Genomic DNA, 23,926 nt, shown 5'->3' with positions numbered 1-23,926 from the left:
GTGAGGATTTGTTATCTAAGTTCACATAACACACGCTCGCTCCAACTCACGGGGTGTCAAACAGTCAGAGTTTTTACTTGTTATCCCTCTTTGCCTTAAAAATGAGATTCCTCATAAGTTTCCTGATTGCCGATTCTGAGCAAAACTCGATGCCTTATGAATATGCAGAGGGATCTTAATGAAACACTGCGAATGCAGCAGCCCTGCGTGTTCTGGAAAATGTCTCCGGAGCCCCGCGAGGCTTCCCCACGCTCGTGGAAGACGAGGCCCCCTGCAGAGGAGAGGAAGATGCGAGGGTAGCGCATGATTGCATGGGTTCCGGTTGCTGTGACTTAGCATGAGAAATGTGCTAATTCTCCCGTGTTCCGTAAGTCACCAGCCCAGGTCTGCTCGGCCTGGCCCCTGCCTCAGTGGGTCCTAATTGCGAGGGTCAGTCCTAGCGCAGGCCCTTGTTTCGTTAGCATCACAGATTGGCTGTTTGGGAGCAACGTTCTTTGGTAATTTGTTTACAGTTGACGTCTTGCAGATTCTCACTTCCTTAATCTAACAATCTGCTAATTCTTAAAATTGGAGGAAAAAAAATAGAAAGAAAAACCAGCCTATCAGTCTGCTGGCCAGTAGAGACTTAGCTGTCAGGAGCTCTGACGAGGTACGGTATTAATTCCACAATGCGTTTTTCCCCCCCCAAACAGCAGTGACTAGTATATTATGCAGTTTTCTCATGATTAATTAAAACAATAACTACAATAAATAAAAGAAGCCCATTTTGTGATTCTGACCTAATTGCTTTTTAATTGCACTGGTTTTCTTGTTTATTTTCAAAATTTGCTTCTGTGAAGTGGTCATCAGGGAGCCTCGGAGTCTGCCGGCGTCTTTCTCTTCGTTGTCCCGTCCGTGCGGATCGGCCGGTCATCGATCAGCGGCTGCCTCAGTGTCCGCGTTAGTCCTTGACTACTAAATGTTTTTAGCCATGGCCAGCTCCAGAGATTATTTTTTTAATCTATTTCCTTTTTACGCTGATTTCCCATTTAAAATAGATATTATCTTTAATTCTGGGAGCAGATAATTTGTGGTGGTAAACAACATGAAGAGCTAAAGCGTAAAACAAATTTTATTTTTCGTCATGTGTCCGTCCCACGGAAGGTGTAGAAATGAAGGGAATTTCTCCCTCCCCTTCGGAAGGTTGGAGTCTTTAGATCTGCTGAAATAGACTGGCAATAGACAGATTCCCGGGAAAAAAGGCACAGCAGTTTATCAATGTGCAGGTGCACACAGGAGTCACATGGGATGTGAGACTCAAAGGGGCCAAGTGGTGGAAATTTCACTACCCGCTTCATTAGGGGAGAGGGAGGTGGGGGTGTGGGCAATTTTGGAGGAAGAGCCAGTGATTTGGGGGGCAGATGAGCAGGCCTAGAGAGCAGACAGTAGCCTGGGACTGAGTTCCTCTGGGCTCAGGGGGGTGGCAGTAAGTCATGGGCAGGAGAGGGCAGAACTTCACTCTGAACAAGGGTCCTCTTGTTATGCAGACAGAGGCTCCCAGCTGACAGCCCTTAGAAGAATATCTGACAGGACAGGTGAAAAATCTGTCCCAGAGTGGCGTCCCGGGGTGGAAACTTTTCATTTCCTTTCTTGCTCTATGAGTCAACCTTCTCTGGTTAACTTAGATTTCCCAAAGGGGGTCCAAGACAATTGCATGCCTTCTGGATAAACTTCCCTCTGTCAGATAAGGGAACTTCAGAGAAAGCCCCTCCCTGTGCTTCTGAAGGGAAGCGGGAGGCAGGAGAAGGTCAGAGGGAGACCTTGGTTCTGTGGCTTATTCCTGAGGTCTTTGACTCTCCTTTGCTCAAAGCACTCAGTGTGCCCAAGCACCATAATTTTGGGGTAGCATTTTCTGAGCCCCAACAAAGGCTTTCTGCTTCCTCAATACCAGTGGCAGCACGTGTAACAGCTAGGGTTGCAGGAACATTCTACAGATGGTAAATACCAGCCTGGAGGGACCCCGACACGGAGCCAACAGGTCCCTCTTGCTGTCTCACAAGCAAAACAGTTTCATCCTCATGACCACCGAGCATTGCACGTGATCACCCAAAAACTGTTTTCGTGAAGCCAGAGATGCTTCCGCTGCTTCCCCCACTCCCCCAGCCTCTTCTCCAAGCCAGTGTCAGTGTCAACAATCTCATCACTAGACGAGTGTCCTCAAACCACAGTTCGCCTGTTTCTAGCCGTCCTCCCAAGCTGTAAAGCCCCCAGAAGTGTTCGTCTTGGGATCCTCTGCGAGCGTCACTCTGTGTGGTGTGTTCTTCAAATCCGCAGCCCCTGCCTTGAGCAGCTCCCTGGGACAGATTCTGCTGAGCCTGATCCGGCCTTTACTGGTTATTTCTAGTGTATCATTCCTTAGCGTCTCCAACCTAGAGCTGTCAGAGCTTTGCTTTGTTTTTATTTATTTATTTATTTTACTTTTAGAGGCAGGGACTTGCTGTGTCACCCAGGCTAGAGTGCAGTGGTGTCATCACAGCTCACTGCAGCCGCTAACTCCGGCCATCTTCCCGCCTTAGCCTCTTGGGTAGCTGGCACCACAGGCGAACACCACCACGCTAGGCTAGAGTTTTGTTTTTTAAAATAGACATTCAGTGTCCTTTGGTCTTATGTCTTTCTGTAGAGCCCAAACTTGAGAAGGGCCTTGTTGCAGTCTGCCTGCACTTGGTAGGCCAGGCCCCTGAGCCGACTTCTGTTCCCAGGTAGTCCCAGGTTCTTCCACCGCCACTTAAAGGAACAGAAAGGCGGGACCTTCGCCTGCGCCACCATCGCTTGGGTTACTTGGGGATGGCCTGGGGAGGCGAGGGGTGTGCACCCCGCCGTCCAGGGCAGGGAGAGCGGTCGGTGGGTCCGCTGTTCTCCGCGAGAGCCAGCTTGCAGGCGTCACTGAAAGCACCACACGCTTGTTGCGGGCAGCGCAGAAGATAAGGAAGGGCAGCGGGCGCGGTCGGGTCCGCCCCTCAGAAATCACTGCTGCAAATGGTGAAAAGCGCATCTCTAGAGGTGTGTCTGCATTCGAGCAGAAATGGGATTTCACTGTTTTAAAACACACTTTTTTTTTTTTTTAACACGTTAGAAAGATGTTCTCAATATGTTACTTTTCGCTGAATTCTTTCATCTCCTAAAACGTAACTCCGGTCGTGTTTTCCTGTTTCCTTATGTCCCACTGGCGCCTCGTCCCGGAACGGGCCAGCAGCTGCTGCGGATGCCAGCTAATCGCAGCGCGGCGTCCTGTCGGGCCAGGCTGCCGTGCTCCCCGCGGCTGCGCACGCCAGGGCTGGTCTGGGTCACCGTTCGAGGACGGTCTTTCTCTCCCTGCAGGTGCCAGCGGAAGCAGTGGAGGGTGGATCTGCCGGCCACCAGCGTGGTGATCACGTTTCACAACGAAGCCAGGTCGGCCCTGCTGAGGACAGTGGTCAGGTGAGGCACAGATGCCACATATCTGCCACCCGTCGCATCTCACGGGAGGCGTCACCTGTCAGGGACGCTAGACACGAGCTGTGTCCCAGATGTGGTCAGGCCGGGGCTACCCGTGGGGGCTGCAAACGGGGTCACCTCACTGCATAGCATGGGGGGCGGCAGAGAGCTCCTGCAGCCAGGAATCAGGGCCACGAGGTGAGAATCCCCCACCCCAAATGGTGCCCCTCAAAGGCCCACAACCTGTACCTTTCTGTGTTTTCTCAGTGTGCTCAAGAAAAGCCCGCCCCATCTCGTAAAGGAGATCATCCTGGTGGACGACTACAGCAACGATCGTGAGTACCGAGGCCCATCTGGCCCCTGTGCCTGGCCCTCCCCGGCCCGGCCTCCCACCAGGAGGGAGCCAATGAGGCATGAACCACCCAGAAAGCAGACCCACAGAAAGAAGAGGTGCCTGTGTGACGCCCCGAGGGGATAATCGGCCCTTAGATGATTGAGAATTGCTGTGCTCGAGTGCAAAGCCGTTTATAAACTGCGGGTTCAAAATGCTCTGCTTCTTTTCTTTTCCTAGCTGAGGACGGGGCTCTCCTGGGGAAAATTGAGAAAGTGCGCGTCCTTAGAAACGATCGGCGAGAAGGTAAGACTCTCTTTTTAATACGCTACCAAGACGGTTGAATTTTGACTTTTCCTGAGCCCGGTAATAACTTAAAGAAGTGCTTCAGCTCAAAGAGCAATTAATTGTCTGGAGTTTCTGTCTGTCTTCCTCTCCCAGAGCCACTTGGGAGCCCTCACCCAGCAAACACAGGAAGGACATTAAAAGCTGAGCTAATTGAAACTGTTTGTATACTAGGGCAGGAGTCACATTATATTTTTATTTATGTGTTTAGAAAATTGGCTTATCTGTTCCTTTCACAACCTAGGAAGTCTCACCAGTCCCTTGAGTACAACAAGACTTCAGAAGAAAAACAAAGACTTAGCAATGAGAAATTTAATGACTCCATGCTCCAGGCATCTGTTAAATAACTGGGATTCAAGTTTGACAGTCTGCTGAAGGCGAACTATCCAAAACAGGGAGAGAGTACCGCAATTACATGCTCACGCGGTTTTGCAAATGCCCACTCAGAACCTCACGCCAGTCTTGCCTGTGCTGGAGCTGAGCTTGCAGTCTTGCTTCATTGGCTGTTAGAAGAGAAGCTCTGAAGGAGAAGGGTCTTGCTCTGGAGTGTCTGGAGAGGAAGCTCAGATCACGATGTAGGTAACATCCAGTGCATCGGTGCTGTTAGGGAGCCTGGTGGCCGGATTCTAGGCTGCTCCGTGGTCTGGGGCCATCTCAATACGGGAAAATCACAGAGCCACGTTTGCTATTTGAGGATGACTCTGTTGATCCAGGAGTGGTGATTGTATTCCTCCATCAACGCAAGCTCTTTCTTCTCGTTCCCTGTTCAGTCCAGCTGGAGTCAAGGAGTGAAGTTTTCTTAGCCATAATCTAATGAGCCAGTGCAGTGATTGGCCTGTCAGAGCAGGGCTGTCAGCACCGTATTGTAACCAACGCGGGGCATCAACGCAGACATTCAGGATGCACAATGACATAGGCCTTGCGCCCTCAGTAACTCTTATCAGTCCCTCAAGCCTAGAATAAACCAAAAATCTTGCAATTTGCTATATTATTTTTGCCTCCTAAACAACCTACAAAGTCACTTTATGGATTTAAACCCAAAGTGTCTGCTGTCCCACCCTGTCACCTAAAAAAGGAAAAGGCTGACACGGGCTAAGAAGAGGAAGAGGAGAAGCTAGAAAGGGGGAGAAGGAAAGACAGAGCGAGGGAGAGAAAGGGATCATGTTCCATGTTTGTAGTTTGTAACTGATCAATCACTTGCTAGCTTTATCACAGTGTGCCTTTAACCTGCTTAGAAATCAGAATAATACTTCTAGATGTTACCTTTTCACTGCTTTAAATGAGGATGTTCATTTGGGTAAGAATCCACATTGACGTGTTGTTTGGGGAAGGGATGAGGAGAGGAGGTTGTTGGAAGCCGGATTATAGTAGATCTGTATGGAACAGCTGAAGTGTGTGACCGTTGAGTGAGAAAATAGGTGTGCAGGTGCACACACACACAAATGTATATGTGTGCCTGTATGTATTTGTGCATATGTGTACATATATTAGATCTCATATATTTAAGCATACACACAAGTGCTGCTTATGACAGTACTAGATGACAAGGTAAGTTAATTGCATAAAATATTATGGTAATAAAAGAGCCGCCTTCAGATCAATATTAGTGCCAGGGATTTTATCATGCATTGATTCTTAATCTAGCTCTTTATTAGAAGCACGTGGGGAATTTAAGACCGTGCCTTGACCCCACCCACAATTGAATAGAAATTTCTGGATTTTTACAGGTGGGGCCTGGACATCTGCATGTTTTAAAGCTGATTAGATGATTCTGATGTGCATTGAAAGTTGAGAACCTAGTCTTTCTCATTTCACAGATGGAGATATGAAAGCCCAAAGAGGTTAAGTGGCCATGCAGCTATTTGATGGCAGTGGTAGGGCCGAAACCATGTTAATAATTTGAGTTAAATCTTTTTTTCTGCATTTATGGAGATGATCAGGTGGTATTTCTTTTTATAATCTGTTAATATGGTGAAATACGTTGGTTGATTTTCAAATGTTAAACCAATCTTGCATTCCTGGTATAAACCCCACTTGGTCACGATACAGTATCGTTTTTATATATTACTATTTTATATATTGCTGCTATTTTGTTAAGGATTTTTACATCTGTTTTCATGAGGAACATTGGGCTGTAGTTTTCTCATAATGCATTTTTCAGATTTTAGTATCAGGGTTAAACTAACCTCATAAAACAAGGTGGAGGATGTTCCCTCCTACTTTATTTTCTGAAAAAGTTTGCATAAGATTTTAATTATGTCTTCCTTAAATGTGTGATAGAATTAACCGATCTAGACCAGGAATTTTCGTTATGGAAAGGTTTTGATGACTAATTGAGTCTTTTGAATGGATATAGCCTGTTCAGATTCTCTTTCTTTTCATGTATGTTTTGGTAATTTGTGTCTTTCAAGAAATTTTCCATTTCATCAGAGTTTTCATATTCACTGACACAAAGTTGTTGATGATGTTCCCATTATCTTTTTCATATTAGTAGAATTAGTATTAATATCCCCTCTTTCATATTGATTTTGGTAATTTATATTTTCTCTTTTTTTAATCTGTCTGCTAATTTTAATCTTAGGAACCAACATTTGGCTTTGTTAACTTTCTCTGTTTTTTTTTTTTGTTGTTGTTGTTGTTGGTTTCTGCTTTTATCTTTATTATTTCTTTCCTTCTACTTTAATTTGCCTTTTTCTGGCTTCTTAAAGTAGAAACTTATATTGCTGATATCTTTCTCAAATATTAACATTTAAAGTTACAAATATCTTTAAAGATTTTCATAATCATTTAGTTAGAGATATTTTCTAGTTTCCTTTATGATTTCTTCTTTGATCCATAGATTATTTGTGTTCTTTGTTTTCCAAATATCTGTTGTTGTTTTTTTAATTGGAGACTAGGTCTTGCTTTTTTGCCTGGGCACAAAGGCAGTGGCATGATCATAGCTCACAGCAACCTCAAACTCCTGGGCTCAAGTGGTCCTCCTGCCTCAGCCTCCCGAGTAGCTGGGACTATAGCTGCACACCACCATACCCAGCTAATTTATCTGCTTTTTATAGAGACAGAGTCTCACCAGGTTGTTCAGGCTGGTCTCGAACTCCCGACCTCAAGCAATCCTCCCTCCTTGGCCTCCCAAATTGCTGGGTTTATAGGTGTGAGCCACCATGCCCGGCCGTATTTGGAGCTTTTGAAGATATCTCTTGGTTATTGATTTCTAATTTAATTTCATGTTTTCAGAGAACATATTCTATAAGATTTCAGTCTTTTGGAAAATTTGAGTATCTTACAGCCTAGGATATATTCCAAGTACAATTCAAAGAATCTGTATTCTACAGTGTTGGGTATGGTGTTCTATATCAATTAGATTGAGGTGGTCATTAATGTTCAGATATTTAAGTCCTTATAGATTTTTTTTGGTCTAGTTTTTCTATTAGTTACTAAGAGAAGGTTGTTAAAATAAATTATAGTGAGAATTTGTTTATTTTCTCCTACTTATTCTGATAGCTTTTGCCTTATCAATTTAGAGGCTATTATGTACCTACACATTTATAAATGTTATTATCTTCCTAATGAATTCACCATATTATCATTATGAAATGTCTCTTTATCTCTTTTTTTTTTTTTTTTTTTGTTGAGACAGAGTCTCACTTTGTTGCCCAGGCTAGAGTGAGTGCCGTGGCGTCAGCTTAGCTCACAGCAACCTCAGACTCCTCGGCTTAAGCGATCCTACTGCCTCAGCCTCCCGAGTAGCTGGGACTACAGGCATGCGCCACTATGCCCGGCTAATTTTTTCTATATAGATTTTTAGTTGTCCATATAATGTCTTTCTATTTTTAGTAGAGATGGGGTCTCGCTCAGGCTGGTCACGAACTCCTGACCTTGAGCAATCCACCCGCCTCGGCCTTCCAGAGTGCTAGGATTACAGGCGTGAGCCACCACGCCCGGCCCTCTTTATCTCTGGTACTTTATGTCTTGACATCTTCTCTGTCTCCCACTAAGAGGGTTGCACCAGTTTTCTCATCCTTCCTGTTTGCATAGTATATCCTTTTCTGTCCTTTCCCAATCTATGTATTTATGGCTAACGTATGTCTCTTATAGAGAGATCATAGCTAGATCTTGCATTTTTTATTCAGTCTAACAATCTTTGCCTTTTAATTGGAGTGTTTAGTCCATTTACATGTCATGTAATTATTGATATGGGTTTGGGTCTACTCTTTAGTTATTGGTTCTCTATTTGTCCCATGGGCTTTTTGCTTTTTCTAACTCTGTTCCTATTTTCTTGCTTTCTTTTGGATTAGTTGATGATTTTTTATCTATCATCAGATTGGGGGGCTACCTCCTTTCTAGCATCTTCTCCTTTAGTTTGCAGACACTAGAAGCCCTGAGCTCTGTCCTCCGACACCTCAGTTATTGTAGCTTTTAGCTATACTTTGTGTGTGTGTGTGTGTGTGTGTGTGTGTGTGGTTGCTCTGGGGATTACAGCATACATCTTTAACCTAGAACAGTCTACTTAGACTCAGTGCCATGCCACTTTACACAAAATGTAAAAACTTTGCAACAGTTTAATTCCATTTCTGTTTCCTGCCGTGTACTATTATCATATGTTTTTCATGTGTGTGTGTATGTGTGTGTGTGTATCTTAACCCCGACAATACAGTGTTGCATTTTTGCTTCACATAATCAGTTATCTGTTTGCAGTTTCCAGTTCTGGAATGCCCACTTGATGCTTTCTTGTGGTTTTCATTTCTCTGTTGAGATTCTCCATCTGTTCACTCATTAAAAGCATTATTTCATTTGAGTCCTCGAACGAGGTGTAGTAGCTACCTTTAAATCTTCATTTGCTAATTCTAACATCGGGGTCATCTCAGGGTGAGTTTCTCTTTTTTCTCTTGGGTATGGACCACATTTTTCTATTTCTTTTCATGAATCACTATTAATTATATAAATCACTATTTTTTTACTTTATAATGGATACTGTGGGTGATACATTGTAGAGACACTGGATCATATTATCTTTCTCTGAAGAGTGTTAATCTTTGTTATACTGGGTGGTTAAATTACTAGGTGATGGCATAAAACTTGTGTAAGCTTATATTTGCACTTTGCTAGGATGAATATATCTTATTCCTGAGACATAGTCTTTATTCCTAAATGTGGTCCTTCTGGAGTTTCTGTAGAAGAACTGAAGTGTTTACCAGGCCCTTCTAACTTGGCCCTTCTAATGATTCTACACTCTGTGTCCCCTGCATTAGGCAGCAGCTGAAACTAAGCTCTTTCTGCCTGTTTTCGAGTCAGAGTTCACGCCTGCGCAATTCAGGAGTCAGCCAAGGGTTTACAGGGAGGTTACCACCAGACTTGGGGCTCACCTGCTTTCCGGGGTCTCCTCCTGTAGTTGCCGGGCACTGGAGCTCTTCTGTCCCCGGACACCCCGAGCCAAAAGGCCGCATTGCAGGGGATCGGGGAGTAAGCCCAGGGGAAATGCCATGAAAACACGGATCTCACGCCTTGTGGTTTTCTTCCTTCGAAGCTTGGATCCCTTAGTTTCTGCCTGCTTCTGGCTGCTCTCCAGCCCTTTCAAATTGCTGCTTTTTCTATTTTATAATTGTTACCTGAACCAGGGCTTTCCCAATTACGAGTTACTCTGCAATGGCTACAACTAGAAATCTTTAGTTTTTTCCCTGCTCTAGCATGTAGCTACATAAGAATCATTGAAAATCCATTTTGACTGTGAAAAAAGGAACTTAAGACACTTGTCCTCACTAGTTGTGAATAGTAGAGTCATCGTCATATATAAAGCCCAGCATAAACAGCAACAGCCGTGTATGACCACAGCATCCGGGGTGACTATACTGTTACATTTATAATGAGTTTTTGTGTCATGATGACAAATGCATGTTATTAACAGATCGCAAGTATGTAAATTGTATAATTGGACCAATAGTGTAACAAATTTTGTGCAGAAGCCAATCAGGCTTTGTCATTTTTGTTATTTGACTTGTGTGAAGTCTTAGAAGATAGAGATATTTGCAACACTGTTACAAATATTATTGCCACTAAAATCGGCACCATTAGCTCTTCAAGTATCTGGGTGACACCTTCCCTTGTCCAGTTAATTAGAAAACTCCCTTGTTAGATCAGAGGAAAGTAGTTTTAAAAATTCAACATTACCTGGCCGGACGCGGTGACTCACGCCTGTAATCCTAGCACTCTGGGAGGCCGAGGCGGGTGGATCATTTGAGCTCAGGAGTTCAAGACCAGCCTGAGCAAGAGCGAGACCCCCATCTCTACTAAAAATAGAAAGAAATTATGTGGCCAACTAAAACATATATATAATAAAAAAAATTAGCCAGGCATGGTGGTGCATGCCTGTAGTCCCAGCTACTCGGGAGGCTGAGGCGGTAGGATCCCTTAAGCCCAGGAGTTTGAGGTTGCTGTGAGCTAGGCTGACGCCACGGCACTCACTCTAGCCTGGGCAACAAAGTGAGACTCTGTCTCAAAAAAAAAAAAAAAAAAAAAAAAACAACGTTAGTTGCTTGATAAAGGAGATTTCAATTATGTAAAGGCCTTTCTTAGAAGACAGTAGTTCTAAGAAAGTCGTCTTCCCAATCATCCAATTAACTATTTTCTGGAAAGTCCTGGACAGGTGCAGTGACTCAGTGCCTGTAATCCCAGCACATTGGGAGGCCAAGGCAGGAGAATCACATGAGGCCAGGAGGTCAAGACCATCCTAGGCAATATAGAGAGACTCCATCTCTACAAAAAATTTAAAAATTAACCAGGTGGGGTGGCGCGTGCCTGTCATCCCAGCGGCTCGGGAGGCTGAGGCAGGAGGATCACATGAGCCCAGGAGTCTGAGGTTGCTGGGAGCTGTGATCATGCCACTGCTCTCCAGCCTGGGCCACAGAACGAGACTCACTCACGGACCCAGTCAATCAGTAACACATTTTTTAAAGTCCTAAGAGAAATCTTTTTTTGGGAACAACAGGGCAATATTGATCCTACCGGACAAGCTTTGCAGTGAGCTGTACGCCCGGCTCATGGGCCGCAGAGCCCGAGTGGGGCGGTGCTGGCCTCAGGCGCTGGGCTGGGCTGATCCTGCTGCCACCTCCTTGGACGCCCGGGCTCTCTCCTGACGCACTTTTGAACTCATGTCCACAGGCCTGATGCGCTCACGGGTCCGGGGGGCCGATGCTGCCCAAGCCAAGGTCCTGACCTTCCTGGACAGCCACTGCGAGTGCAATGAGCACTGGCTGGAGCCCCTCCTGGAGAGGGTGGCCGAGGTGAGGTGCTGGGGGGCGCCTTGGGGGCGGGGGGACCAGGGAAGGGGCTCGGCAGGCCCTGGGAGAGGCAAGAGGGGCGCAGGCGGCGGGGGTGGGGGCCGCACTGGCTGCGGGTTTCCCTGTTGAAAGGGCGTGGTACTGGCCGTAGGGACCCGTCAGCAGGAGGCGCTATCCGTAGGAGGTGATGAATGGGACACAAGGGTCCGCAGAAGCAGGGGGACCACTCAGTCTTAAGACAGCCGCTCTTGGGAACACCCCCTCCTTGCCTGCAGCTTCGCAAAGCGGTCAGGACGGCGCCTGGTGTCAGAGGGACTTGCTGGGGACGCCACCCTGCGCTGGCAGGCTGCTCTCGGTGCGGGGGACGCATTAGCCGTGGGAGGGGCGGGTGGAAGCCACACAGTGACCGGGTGGGGCGGGCACAGGGCTGTCCGTGGCTACACCTCCTGCACCGTCTGCCTTCCAGAAGCATCATCGCTAAATGTTACATTTGGCCTTTTGTTGTCTCTCTTGCCTTCTGCTTGCTTTATTGACTTTCTCTCTTTCCTACTAAAGAAAGCACTTCCTTGGGGGTGATAAAGCGAACTTAATGAAAGGAAATAGGAGACGAGCAAGTCTTTCTGCCTGAGCGTAGCGAGAGTAGCGGGTGGGCCGTTACTAAGTAACCACAAGCTACGAGCAATCATGAAAATCGTAGTCACTGCCCTTTATTGAGTTCCAACTAGGCGCTCTTTATGCATCACCTCTGCGTGTGGATTGTTTTCTTTTGTTTTCTGTTTTTTTGTGATGGGGTCTCACTGTTACCCAGGCTGGAGGGTATTGGCACAATCATAGTTCACGACAGCCTTGAACCCCTGGGCTCAAGCGATCCTCCCACCTCGGCCTCCCAGAGTGTTGGGATTACAGGCGTGAGCCCCCGGTCCCGGCCTCTGCGTTACCTTTAATGCACATATTATCCCCATTTAACAGATGAGCAAACTGAAGTTTGGTGAACTTTAATAACGAATCCAAAGTCATACAGGTGGCAGAGCCAAGATCACAAAGCAGGTTTTGTTACATTCCTGAGCCCTTTCTCACACGTACGCACAGACCTACACCAAGAACCATCCCAGAATCCCCACCCACCCCCTGCAGCACCTCGCACTCTCCCAGCTACGTGTGCTCGACTGGGCTGTCGCCTGGGGAGGCTCTGCCAAAGCCAGAGATGCCCCCGTGCTGTCTGAGGACGTGAGAGCCACTCACTCCCGCGGTCAGTTGTCACAGCTGTTTCCAATACTGTTCAAGTACTGAGGTTAATCATTCTCATTAATTTTAGTCTTATTGAAAGGAACGTAAAGCAGATTATACTCTGACTCCCACACCGAGGCCCAGACCAAGCTAGGCAAGGAGGGTCTCATTCTTCCCTGCACTCAGCGAGCCACGGGGTTTATTTTTCGCTGTAAATTCGCACCTGGGCAGTGTCAGACCTTTACGGTATTAATGTGTCCCTAATTTGTGTGTTCCTTAGTGTGTTCTTCTGATGTATCACGTTCTTAGCTCTGCTAATTCTGTTACTCGATTGTTTTTCTAAATCTTCGGCTCATGAAGCACCCACTCCGGCTGGCTGGCAGCGTGGGCAGGGGCCCCGGGTCTCACCCGCAGCCGCCATCCGAGCTTGGGGAGGTCAGAGGAGTTAAAAGGCCTCATGTTCACGAACTCTGAACGCCGCCATGGCCATGTGGCGTAGAGGAATGACTCCGTCCAGGGGGAAGATATTTTTTGGTAGAATCACAGATAAGGCAGACTTGGACTGGACAATCCTCTGGTTGATTTGGTTCCCATGGCTGTGATAACGCTGGTGCTCTCCCCGTGGCATGCATGGTCTCCCTACACGCACACACACGCACACACACGCACATACACACACACACACACGCGCACACACACACGCGCGCACACACACACGCACACACACAGACACGCGCACACACACACGCACACACACACACAGACACACACGCACACACGCACACACACACACAGACACACACACGCACACACACGCGCACACACACGCGCGCCCACACATACACGCGCGTGCACACACACACACACAGACACACGCACACACACACACGCGCACACATACACGCACACGCACACACGCGCACACACACGTGCACACACACACATACACGCACGCACACGCACACACACACGCACACATACATGCACGCACACATACACGCGCACACACACACACGCACACGCGCACACACACATACACGCACGCACACACACATACACGCACGCACACGCGCGTGCACACACACGCACACACACACACACACACACATACACGCACACACACACGCGCGCGCGCACACACACAGGCACACACACAGAAATACAGTCCTAGTGTTGTTACGTGCTGGGCATTTTAGTCTCGGGTCTGTTTCCGAGGTTTGCTGCGGCTCACACATTGATAATAACTGATGTTAAACACCCTGAGCTTAGATTCTGGGAGCACGAAAGCCACCCTGTGGGTGAAATTCTGACATTTGGGCAAACAGAAAAGGGCCCTGGGGACACGGTGGCACAGTGGTGCCTTCGGCTGGGTGAACAGGTGAACTGTCCGTGGCCATGGGGTCCCTTTCGTGGGGCGATGCCTGCTGCGACCCCACCCCCGACTTCCTTGGCACAGACCGCGGGGCGTCAATTGGTGGCCACGAGCGAGACTTTCTGGGTCCCGGTGGGGGAGCGGGGTCTTCGTGGACTCAGGGCGGACGGTGGTGAGGGGTAGCTGGGTTTGCTCTGTGGTTGCCTGACACCAGTGCCTGCTCTGGGCGGGTGTGGTTTCTGGTTTTGCTGCGATTTTGATCCTGCCATTTCTGACATTTTCTTTATTTGTGTTTCAGGACAGGACTCGGGTGGTGTCGCCCATCATCGATGTCATTAACATGGACAACTTCCAGTACGTGGGGGCGTCGGCTGACTTGAAGGGCGGTAGGTGTCCCTCACGGTCCCCCTGCCTGGGCTTATGCTGTCTGCTCTGGCGTCTGATCGCCATCCCCCCCACCCCCGTTGTTGGGGTGACAGTCACCGCAGCGTTCACCCCGCAGTGTGCACCGAATGAACGGCCTCTGGGCTTAGCAAGGAGGACTTCGTAAAAAACAAAAGTCGCCTTGCTCCCCTCACAAAGCTCCCTGGGGCTCCTGTTCCCTCCCCTCCCCCGTGGCCTTGGCTTGCTCTGGTGAGCCACGTGGCCGGTGAACAGACGTGTCCTTTGTGATGAGAGGCGACGACGCCCGTTGGGGCCTGGGATGAGGACACCAGCGCCTCCGTCCCCGGGGTGGGGTGGAGCAGCCCCGCGGAGTGGAGGTTCTGTGCGGCTGAAGGGCCGGACCCCGTCTTCGCCTTCCCTGCGCACCCCGGCTGCTGGGCTGACAGCCCGATCCTCTCCCTGGGGACCTGTGGCGTCACCGCCCCGCTCTCCCAGGCCAGGAGCCTGGTCACCTAGTTCTGCTGGTCCTGCCCCTTCTGTGCGTCGTGGTTGCCGACCCATCCTGCGCCCACCCACCCACATCCTGCATCACTCCCGGGTCGCTTATCTGAGTGACCACACCGTGTCCCGTAGATCCTCGCAGCCTCCAAGGGGGACCCCTCAAGCCCACCCCCACAGAGCCCCAAGAGTGATTTGTCTCTCCGCCCTCTTAATAGTTATCAAGAGCCCCGAAGAGCCTTTCCCGTGTGGGCTGTGTCGGCGTTGGCCGCGTTGGCCGCCGAAGCCCAGGCAGCGTTAAACTCGAGGGGGACAAGTACGCGTCCTGTCCCCGCCGGCCCGGCCTCTGCCGTGCGAGAGCTTTTGTCTCAGTGTGAATATAGAGTAGTGTGACATCACAGCCCCACAGAAGGGTCTGTGGACCCCCGGGGTTTGGGGACCGTGCCTGGAAGACTGCTGGTCTCACAGAGTGCGTCCCGCTGCCGACGGCTGCCCGGGAGTCAGCCCAGCCCGCTCTGCCAAGCCGGTCACGGCTCGCCGGGCTCTTCCTCCTTGTTCCTGGTCCTGGGACTGAGGCAGGCAGACGGGTGGCCTGGGCCCCGGGGCTCCACCACAGACGGCAGTGAGAGAGTGCCGGAGCTCGGCAGGGTGGCAGCCACGCCGGAGAGCTCCGCTGAGAACCACGTCGGCAGAGGCTGCTCTGAGCCGCGGAAAGATGTCAAAAGTCCTTGTCCCGTGCCTTCGTCATCTGTTCACTAGAAAGGAGACCGGTGGCCGTCCCCAGACTGTGGATTCTTTACACCTGAACTCAGCGAACGCTTTTCCAGCCGGTCAGCGCCCTGGTGTGTGTGAAACGAGGGGCTTCTCTCCCACCTCCCAGCATTTCTGACCGACTGGAAGACGGACTGCCCCAGACAGACGCTGGACAGAAGGTCACCTGACAGTCTGACGTCAAGAGGAGACAACTATAAAGCTGGGTCTTAACCTCAGGGATCGGGGTGCTGGGACCGTTGGGTGAGATTGGGCCTCGCCCCCTGGCTGGTTCGGACGTGGGCCCCGCCCGCCTCTCCGGCTCCTCGGCCTCGGGGCTGGGAAATGGGGCGGTGACCCTGCCCCCGACGAGGTCGCCGTGGGATTAGCCGTGTGCGCTCTGCGCTGACATCAGTGCCGCCCTGCCACCCGGGGCCGTGAGCATCGGGGCAGGCACTTAAGTTGGGAAGCAGGAAAGTTGGAGAGATTCCTAACAAATGGTGAGAAATAAAGCGTTTGGGGGCTTTAAAGAGGAGGCCCAGAAAGCTCCCATTTCCGGCCTGCCATGTTCCCCTGAGCCTTCGGGGAGCTGAGGCCGGGAGGGCTGTTCCCCTCAGCTGCTGCCAACGTCAGAGCAGGGTGAGGACAGATGTCGAGTGGGTGCAGGCTTCGGGCTGGGTCAGAAGACTGGGGGCCACATTCACTCCAAGCATTTCGTGAAATTCCTCTAGGAAAAAAAAGCCAGGACAACATTCCTAGCAGAACTTCAATATAGCTTATCTCTTTGGACTGAATTCATAATAAAAATAATAATCATCATCAAAAAAACATAAAGGTAACATGGCATCAGTTGGCCTTTAGCGTGCTCTGTTGACAAACCAGCCAGGGTGTCGTTTTTCTGGGTGGGCTTCACAGCAGTTGAGGGGCCTCGGTGAACCCAGCCAGGGCCTGCGTGTGTCTCCTCGGAGCGTCACTGCCCTGCTGCCCGGCCCCCGCCACTTCTGCTCCCAGTGAGGGAGCTGGGAGAGCTTCCTCCCCGGGAGCCGTAAATGTGGTCCCCAACCCTGGGCGTCCGTGGCCTGTTACAAGCCGGGCCGTGGGCTCTGCCTCCCCCACCCCCAGCCTGTAGAAAATTTGTCTTCCATGAAACTGGTCCCTGGAGCCAAAAAGGTTGGGGACACTGCCCTAAAGCAGGCGTGACTGGCCCAGAGATGGAGGGGCCCCCACTTCCCGTCCTTCAGTCACTGTGGCCGTCCAGGCAGACAGACCTGCATTCGGAGCGCACAGATGAGAAACGGCAACGTGGCCATCGCAGAGCCTTGTCGCCAAAGAGCCTGAGGGCAGAGGGCTCAAGAGCTGTGGGGCTGAACCGTGGCCGGCCCTGGCGTGATCAGGTTTGTCTGTCAGACCCTTGGAATCGGCTGTGTGGCACCACGAGCCGCGGGCTTGCCGAGAAGCCGTCTCCTGGTGCGCTGGGACGGCTGCGGCAGGTGGGTGCCGGCCTCCGTGGGGTGCGACGTGCGGTACCTTGTGAGTGAGACCCCGACCTCGGGCCCCGCAACACCCAAACCACGCCCAGGTACCAGGCCCAGGATCTTCCGTCCTCAGTGGCCTGCGGACTGTAAGAATGAAATGGGACAGGTGCCGTCTGTATCCGAAATCAAAGCGTGTTGGCCCAGTTTGCAGCTCCTTTGGCGCATCATCACCTAGAAGTTTCCATATGCCTGCCCAGTCCTGGCGCCGTTCCTGCCGCAGAGACGGTTTTGGGTACATCAAGAGATACCGAAGAGATCAAGTTTGCAGCCCAAGGAACAAATGACACCTCGTCCCCTCTGCAGCATCCCCTTCCCCACGGGTGGTGGCAGAGGCGTGGTGGCCACGGGCCACCCGGGTGCCCCTTTTCCTCCCTCCTGGCGGCCGTGGGACCAGCGCTGGCGTCGTCACGCAGACCCCGGCTCTGTCCCTGCCGCGTGTTTGCTCTTGTGCATTGCAGCGTCTGGAAAGCTGCCCCGTTTCTGGGCTGGGAAGGGAAAAGGTTCTAAGTGCGCCCTCCCCGCTGGTCTCTCCCCTGGCGCCACCCCCAGGTCCTCTGTCCCCTCCTCATCTTTGGGTTTTTTGCTTTGTTTTGGTTTCGGTTGAATCCTGTTCACGTATCGAATGTTTGTAAGCTGTACGGGGTGGGGGTGTCGGGAGCAAACGCTCAGTCTTGTCAGCATCCTGTTTCTTTCCCCGACGGCAGGTTTTGACTGGAACCTGGTGTTCAAGTGGGATTATATGACCCCCGAGCAGAGGCGGTCCCGGCAGGGGAACCCAGTCGCCCCAATAAAGTAAGTCCCAGGCATCCTTCCAGGGGTCCCTCCCCGCTGAGACCCCAGGCTCTGGCCCCTCTGCAGGGCCTGCATTGCCCGGACACCTGGTTGGGCTGTTCACCTGCCGCCAGGTCGTAGAACAGAGACCTTTGAGGTTTCTTTTCCTCAGATGACGTCTAACATACATTTGTAAGGCCCGCGTGCCAGTTCTGTGTGTTCACGCATGTTTATAATGTGGAGCACTTTCCGTAGCTGAGTGGGGTCCCCGAACTGACCTCGGGGACCAGGGCGAGGGGTGGCTGGTGGCCAGCGTGGGTCTGGGCTGCCACTGCTGTTCAGGAGGTGGCTTGTGCCCGCAAAGCTCAGGCTTTAAGGTCCGCAGGCCGTGCAGCGAGCCGAGGCTGGGAGCCGGGCCGCCTTCTCCACGAGGGCAGCGAGTCCGTCAGCGCGCAGGTCAGTGACGTGGCATCTGCCGCGCTGGCCCCTGCCCGGCTGCCGGGGACGTGGTGGGTTCCCGCCTAGAGAGGAGCCACCCGAGCCACGATGGTGACGGTGGCGCTGACGCTGCCGAGCGCTTCCTGCGTGTGCTCAGGGCTTCTTGCCTGTGACTTTTGCAATCCTCATAGTTGCCCTATAAGGAAACTGAGGCACAGAAAGGCCAAGTACCTTGCCTGTGGCGGCTTGTCGGCCAGTGGCCCAGTGCCAGCAGCCACTGCCTCGTGGCGGGGGCTCGGTCCAGCCCCTGCCACCGTGGAAGCATCCGGGCAGGCAGGGTGGGGGCGCTTGTGGGCAGCAGTGGTGAGGCAGAGAGGGGCGTCCTGGCTCCCAGCAGGGGGCAGGGGCTGTGTGGCTGTCCTGAAGGTCAGCTTGCAGTTAGGGGCCTGGCCGTGGCCTTGGCGTAAGTGTGCTGGCAGTCTAACCTTGACCTTTGCCCTGTCCTTCTCTCCTCTCTCTGCCTCTCCAGAACCCCCATGATTGCCGGTGGGCTGTTCGTGATGGACAAGTTCTACTTTGAAGAGCTGGGGAAGTACGACATGATGATGGACGTGTGGGGAGGAGAGAACCTGGGTACGCAGCAGCCCCTCGTCTCGGGACAGCAACCCGCCCAGCCCTGGGGGCTCCGGGGTGACCCCTCGTGGGTGTGACTGATGCCTGCAAACGCATACACAGCACCACCCCTTCCACTCTGGGAAGCGTCTGGGGTTGGGCATTAGAGCGTGTCCCCCTAAGTTAGAGTGGAGGGTGCCAGAGCACAGGTACAGTCTTTGAAAGGAAACGCAAACTCCTTAATGTCATTTGAATCTGAGCATTTGGAACGCAGGCTTGCAAAAGTGGGGGACACAGTCCAGGTGCGCGGACTCGTGTTTGGCTGTGGCGTGTGGGGAGTGAGGCCTGGCAGAGCCCGTGGGATTGACTGAATTGGAACCACGGGAATCGCGAGGGGTGGGAGCCTTGGCATCTCATCTTTTCTGACTCCTTTTGTGAATGGTTCTAATTTGGGTGTTTCCTCCTCTCAACCTTGGTTTTTTTGTAGTTTTTTCTTTTTTTTTTTTTTTGCTAACCCCACGCACAGCAGTTTTCACCAAGGTTTGGCGGCAGTCAAATTTTACATGTTGTGGTCCATGTTGGTGGCCTCGTATCTACTGCATAAAAGATGAAAAGACTCTTGTTTGTGTAGGGTTTGCGGGGGCTTAAATTTTGTTTTATTTTTGCATGTTTCATCTGAAGCCTTTAATTTCTAGTACTTGCAGCTCTGAGCTTGTTCTCCTCGGCTGGTGAGTATTAACTCACATTCGTCCTTGGGTGGCTGCACCCTGGGAGGACAGGGACAAGGTGGGAAGCAAAATTGAGGCCACTGCCGTTTTTAGTTTTTGCTTGGAGACTTGGATGGATTTTGTCAGTCTAAAAGATTAGCCTGGCCTGTTATTTTTCTATTGTTTTATGATGTTAGAGTCGGTGATAACGTCTCATCTCTGGAAGATTTCTCTGCCTCTATTTGATGCTGAAAGTGCTTTGGACTCGTAACTGCGCTGTGGGACGGGGGGGATGTGACTCAAACTCCTGGGGATTTTTTTAAAGGATACATTGACCTTTAGCAAGGCTTGGATTGAAGTCACTTGAGTGTGGGAGGCTGTAGGACCGTTAACCTTCTGAAGAGAATTCTGAGTCCCCTGGTCCCACAGGCGTCCCCTGGTGGCTTAGTGGAAATCCAGCCGGCCAGGGCCACACAGCAGGACAGCACGTCGCTTAGGTGGCAGTTTCTCAGAATCAACGCGGTTTTTCGCAGTGTGGCTGCTATTGGCTGAAAGCACGGGTGAGGCCGTGAGATCCCAGCAGGATTCCGTGTCGGAGCGTAGCGGTGCTGGTTTCTATCGAAGGAGACATTTCACCCGGAGACCAGGGCAGGGGGAGAATTGGTTTTCAGGAGCCGGTGGGTCGTCAGCCGGGTGTTACTTGCGTAGCCGCCGTGCTGTGTGTGAGGCTCTTCGTAAGGGCCTGACGGGCGTTGGCTCAGGGCGAGCCAGGACCCTGCAAGCCCATCCGTGCCGGCGAGGCCGGGGCATCTGCCCTGCCCTGGCTGGCGCTAACTGGTCCTTCTTGAGGACCCCTCCCCTCTCACTGGGAGACTCAGCAAGCCCAGGGCTTTCCACGTGCAAAGGCCACGCTGTGAGTCTTTCTCTCTCCTTAGTGTTGCTTCCGGCTTTTTCTTGTGGGTCCTGTGCGTGCCACCAGCTGTTGTCCCGCCCCAGAGGCCTTTGTGGGTGTTTGCTGGGAGAGGCACGGGGGACAGAGATGCCCGAGTAAAACCCAAAACCGCCTCCGCAGTGAGTGCCCCACCAGAACTGCTAGAGCGTCCGGCTCTGCCAGCTGATATCGTGAGTCCTTACACAGCTTCAGCAATTGCCAAGGAGGGCAAAGCACCTGGCCCTGAGCTCTAAAGATGTAGGGGTGAGGGTCCTTGGGGACGTCATTTGTCCTCAGTCCCTTCCCTCCACGGGAGGGCGGCACTGGGTGCTTCCAGTATGTCATCAGGTGTGCACTGTCCAAGGGAATGTGGTCCACAGAGGTCGTGCACCTGGCCCAGGGTCTCAGCCAAGATACAGACACTAACTGCCTAATTAAAAAGCCACCAAGTTTTCATGAGACATCATCCTCCAGTTATAGCGTCCCCTCGAAATCAGAGTGAAAGGAGAGTAACTAGCTGAACTCCGAGCGGACCCCCTACTGACCCGGCACACCCCCCGTGGAGAAGCCGGGGCCTCCCTGGGCCCAGTGTTGAACATTGCAGTGATGCAAATGTATGTTCAAACTTATTTCCTGAAATACAGACAGCTCCTCAAAGTTGTGTTGAACACTGTAAAAAGCAGTCAGAAGCGCCTCCCTGCCTGTGCATGGGTGGTCACGGCCACACGGTTTTATGTGACTGCGGAGTCGGTCAGTGGAGTCCCGTAACAGCCACACAGACCACACGGCCCTGGTTTTTCCTGCTGCTTTGGTTTGTGGGTCCCGAGTGGAAAGCCCAGCTGCCCGGCCGGTGTGGCGCTTCCTGCCGGTCGGTGCTGCACGGCCGGGCGCCTGCTGCCCCGACCGGGCTGCTTGTCCGAGGATTCGGTGGCCCGGGACGCTGTCACTTTGTTCCCAACGGGCCTGCACCACGGCCGCTAATTCGGGAGATTTTTGTTCTGCCTCCCAGTGTGCTCCTAGCGGGCTTAGATGATACAGAGGAAAATGGCCTTTTATACAAACCTTGTGAAGTCTTCGAGGAAAAAATTTTAATAGCCTTCCAGAATATCGTATCTTAAGTTTTCTGTTTAAACTCGGTTTTTCGCATTCGGCCGGACCTCTCACTCCGACTCCAGGCGCGCACCTGGGCAGGGTGGTGAGGGCAGGTGCCTGCTAGGCAGGTGTCTGTGGGTCGGGGAGGGAGCACCGCTGACCCCCTGCGTGGCAGTGCCTGGGGCGACATATGTGTAACTTGGCGTGGTGGTGCCTGGGACGACGTGTGTGTAACTTGGCGTGGTGGTGCCTGGGGCGACGTGTGTGTAACTTGGCGTGGTGGTGCCTGGGGCGATGCGTGTGTGTAACTTGGCGTGGCGGTGCCTGGGACGACGTGTGTGTAACTTGGCGTGGCGGTGCCTGGGGCGACGTGTGTGTAACTTGGCGTGGCGGTGCCTGGGGCGACGTGTGTGTAACTTGGCGTGGCGGTGCCTGGGACGACGTGTGTGTAACTTGGCGTGGCGGTGCCTGGGACGACGTGTGTGTAACTTGGCGTGGCGGTGCCTGGGACGACGTGTGTGTAACTTGGCGTGGCGGTGCCTGGGACGACGTGTGTGTAACTTGGCGTGGCGGTGCCTGGGACGACGTGTGTGTAACTTGGCGTGGCGGTGCCTGGGACGACGTGTGTGTAACTTGGCGTGGCGGTGCCTGGGACGACGTGTGTGTAACTTGGCGTGGCGGTGCCTGGGGCGACGTGTGTGTAACTTGGCGTGGCGGTGCCTGGGGCGACGTGTGTGTAACTTGGCGTGAGCGGTGCCTGGGACGACGTGTGTGTAACTTGGCGTGGCGGTGCCTGGGGCGACGCCTGTGTAACTTGGCGTGAGCGGTGCCTGGGGCGACGTGTGTGTAACTTGGCGTGAGCGGTGCCTGGGGCGACGTGTGTGTAACTTGGCGTGGTGGTGCCTGGGGCGACGCCTGTGTAACTTGGCGTGAGCGGTGCCTGGGACGACGTGTGTGTAACTTGGCGTGGCGGTGCCTGGGGCGATGCGTGTGTGTGACTTGGCGTGGCGGTGCCTGGCACGACGCGTCACCCTCCTCCTGCCGGTAAATTCCGTGTTGAAGAAGGTGGACAGCGGGAGCCTCCCCAGGGAGTGTTCCGGCCTGAGCCAGTGGGTGACCGACTGGCAGGAGTCAGCGGGCAGCTTAGAGATGTCGGTCGCTTACCCAGCTGTCCTCGGTCACTGCCCTAATCCATGAGGCTCCTGCGCATTTTGCCAGGTGGCTTGAGGCCCGCTAAGGCACAACGACAAATATAAATTTTGCGATTAAAGGGAAAGGATTTTTTTTCCTGGGCGGAGAAAGCCCAGATGGGTACTGGTGCTCAGTCAGTTTAAAGTAGGTTCCAGAGGAAGGGAGCACAGTTGTCTGTAGTGGCCAACACTGAGGCTCAGCTGGGATGTTCAGACGCCTTCACTGTTGCCTTTCCTGACAGTGTTGCCACTTAGCAAGCGCAGCTGTAACAGTCCGTGACCGTGAACCAGCTGGGGAGGAACCCGAGCAGCGCTTCACCCGTCGGTAGCTAGGATGATGCTGGGAGATGCACCATCTTCTGCCCAGAGGACTTTGTGTCCACATACCAGTACATCAAGAACCATTCTTGTCTCAAGGTTCCTAGTGCGAATCTGAAAGATACTTCCATGTGAACGTACTTTCGTGATTGTACTGTGGAGTCTAGAGATCCAGGGTGTGTCAAACATCTCCCTTATGGAAAGTTCTGGACCATGTTCTAGAAGGGGACGGTTCCTTATCAGGCCCCTTCAGCAGCTGATGAGAGCAGGAGGAGCCCCGTGATGGACGGTCAGGGGAGCTTCGGCCCCCCATCTGGGGTGGCTGCCGCCGCCAAGCAGCCTCTGTGTTCACCCATGTCTTGTTCGTCATCTCAGAGATCTCGTTCCGCGTGTGGCAGTGTGGCGGCAGCCTGGAGATCATCCCGTGCAGCCGAGTGGGCCACGTGTTCCGGAAGCAGCACCCCTACACGTTCCCGGGTGGCAGCGGCACTGTCTTTGCCCGGTAAGTGGCGAGAGGCTGAGCGGGAACCAGAACGTTGCTGACCACCCTTGAGACTGGGCTTGACCTTGGGCTGTTTGGGAACAGGTGTCCTTCAGTGGGCACGTGGCACATTCACACAACAGCACACCCCGTGGCAATGGACAGGAACAAGCCACCCACACAGGTGACAGTGCGGGCGCCTCTCAGGGCGTACGCT

At 52.2% G+C, this 23,926-nt stretch overlaps 1 protein-coding gene across 1 annotated transcript in view; it reads left to right on the top strand.

Moving 5' to 3' along the window:
• The window catches only part of GALNT2 (polypeptide N-acetylgalactosaminyltransferase 2), a 192,442-nt gene that overhangs the window by 148,568 nt on the left and 19,948 nt on the right, over positions 1-23,926 (top strand). The window contains exons 4-11 of the mRNA XM_069484577.1: positions 3,358-3,456; positions 3,721-3,788; positions 4,025-4,090; positions 11,285-11,406; positions 14,301-14,388; positions 17,874-17,961; positions 18,908-19,011; positions 23,604-23,730. Coding sequence (XP_069340678.1) covers positions 3,358-3,456; positions 3,721-3,788; positions 4,025-4,090; positions 11,285-11,406; positions 14,301-14,388; positions 17,874-17,961; positions 18,908-19,011; positions 23,604-23,730 — 762 coding nt within the window. The remainder of the gene's footprint in view (positions 1-3,357; positions 3,457-3,720; positions 3,789-4,024; positions 4,091-11,284; positions 11,407-14,300; positions 14,389-17,873; positions 17,962-18,907; positions 19,012-23,603; positions 23,731-23,926) is intronic.

This window comes from Eulemur rufifrons, chromosome 11 (assembly GCF_041146395.1).
Source record: "Eulemur rufifrons isolate Redbay chromosome 11, OSU_ERuf_1, whole genome shotgun sequence".
Taxonomy (NCBI): domain Eukaryota; kingdom Metazoa; phylum Chordata; class Mammalia; order Primates; family Lemuridae; genus Eulemur; species Eulemur rufifrons.
This window is presented reverse-complemented; position numbering and strand designations above follow the sequence as displayed.